General features: G+C 58.3%; 1 protein-coding gene across 1 annotated transcript in view; it reads left to right on the top strand.

Annotated features, from left to right (window-relative positions):
• LOC104078877 (receptor-type tyrosine-protein phosphatase U-like) overlaps positions 1 to 1,312 on the top strand; it is a gene marked incomplete at both ends in the record, with an annotated part of 2,583 nt that extends 1,271 nt beyond the window's left edge. The window contains 3 exon segments of the mRNA XM_009580692.1: positions 1 to 13; positions 200 to 374; positions 1,019 to 1,312. The exon segment at positions 1 to 13 is cut by the window's left edge and continues 124 nt beyond it. Coding sequence (XP_009578987.1) covers positions 1 to 13; positions 200 to 374; positions 1,019 to 1,312 — 482 coding nt within the window.
• Positions 1,313 to 1,379: the final 67 nt, after the last annotated feature.

Below are 1,379 nucleotides of genomic sequence, written 5' to 3'. Positions count from 1 at the left end.
GTTCCTCATGCAGGTGAGCAACGGCGGCGGTGAAACCGCCATCTCCACCGTCAACCCCCGGGCATCGCTTCTGCAACGCCTCTGTGCCTCCCCTTTGGGAGAAGACGCTGCTAAGCAGACATCATTTGGGGACACGTTTGGTGGCTCTGGATGTCACGCTGTGCCTTCTGGTAATGTCTTGTCTCTCCCCGTGGGGCAGAGGCAGAGCGGCGAGGTGGTCCCCGCCGCCTCGGTGAAGCACATCAGCCACCGGCGCTTCCTGGCCACCTTCCAGCTGGACGAGGTGTCCAAGGAGGAGCAGGACCTGTACCGCTGCGTCACCCAGTCCAGCCGCGGCTCGGGTGTCTCCAACTTTGCTGAGCTAATTGTGAAAGGTGGGTGACTTGCTGTTGCCCGCCGGGTTTCTGGGTCATGGACAGGCTATTTCTGCTCCGCTGTTTGCAGAGGAAGAGGAAGGTGGGATGCTCGGGGCGGTGGGATGCTCGGCGTGGTGGGATCGCAGTTTCTTGCTGGGAACGAGTCGCTACACATGGATGATTCAACATAAAACCAGGAAACTACCTTTCCCGGTGGCCTTAGATCATTTATTTTTGGTTGCAATAGGTGGGAATTAATTAATTGTGGTGAAACTGTGCAGCACCACGCTGGGCAGTGTATCTTACAAAGGTGATTAAGGTTTGATCAGATGAAACCCTATTGCAGCTGTTAAAGCCTCGCTAAAAGCGATGGAGGCCATATGCATGGGCTGAAGTTTAAAGACTGGATGGTGCTTTCCCATACTTTGGTGTCAGTCCCCACGTCCTCTGGATGGGGGATCCGAGTTTGTCCCGTGCCCTGCAGTCCGAAGGTGATGGGTTTGTTTGGGAAGAGATGTTGTGAATGTCTCGACTGTAGCTAGTAAAGAAAAATAAATAAGTAAATAGTGGGACGTGTGGTTGTGCTGGTGCTGGGCTGGGGATGCTGTGGAGCTGCTTCTGGAGGGGGATGCTCCACCTGCCCCTTCCCCGCTCTCTTCCAGAGCCCCCCACACCCATCGCGCCCCCCCAGCTGCTCCGGGCCGGCTCCACCTACCTCATCATCCAGCTCAACACCAACTCCATCATCGGTGACGGCCCCATCGTGCGCAAGGAGATCGAGTACCGCATGACCTCGGGGCCCTGGTCGGAGGTCCACGCCGTCAACATGCAGACCTACAAGCTCTGGCACCTGGATCCGGACACGGAGTACGAGATCAGTGTCCTGCTCACCCGGCCCGGCGAGGGGGGCACCGGCAAACCGGGGCCACCCCTCATCAGCCGCACCAAGTGTGCAGGTGGGTCCCACGTTGCATCCTTGGGCAAGGTCCCCTGCCACCCCGGGTGGCCTTGGGCGAGGTCTTC

The sequence above is a fragment of the Fulmarus glacialis genome, unplaced genomic scaffold (assembly GCF_000690835.1).
Source record: "Fulmarus glacialis isolate BGI_N327 unplaced genomic scaffold, ASM69083v1 scaffold19156, whole genome shotgun sequence".
In the NCBI taxonomy this organism is placed as follows: domain Eukaryota; kingdom Metazoa; phylum Chordata; class Aves; order Procellariiformes; family Procellariidae; genus Fulmarus; species Fulmarus glacialis.
This window is presented reverse-complemented; position numbering and strand designations above follow the sequence as displayed.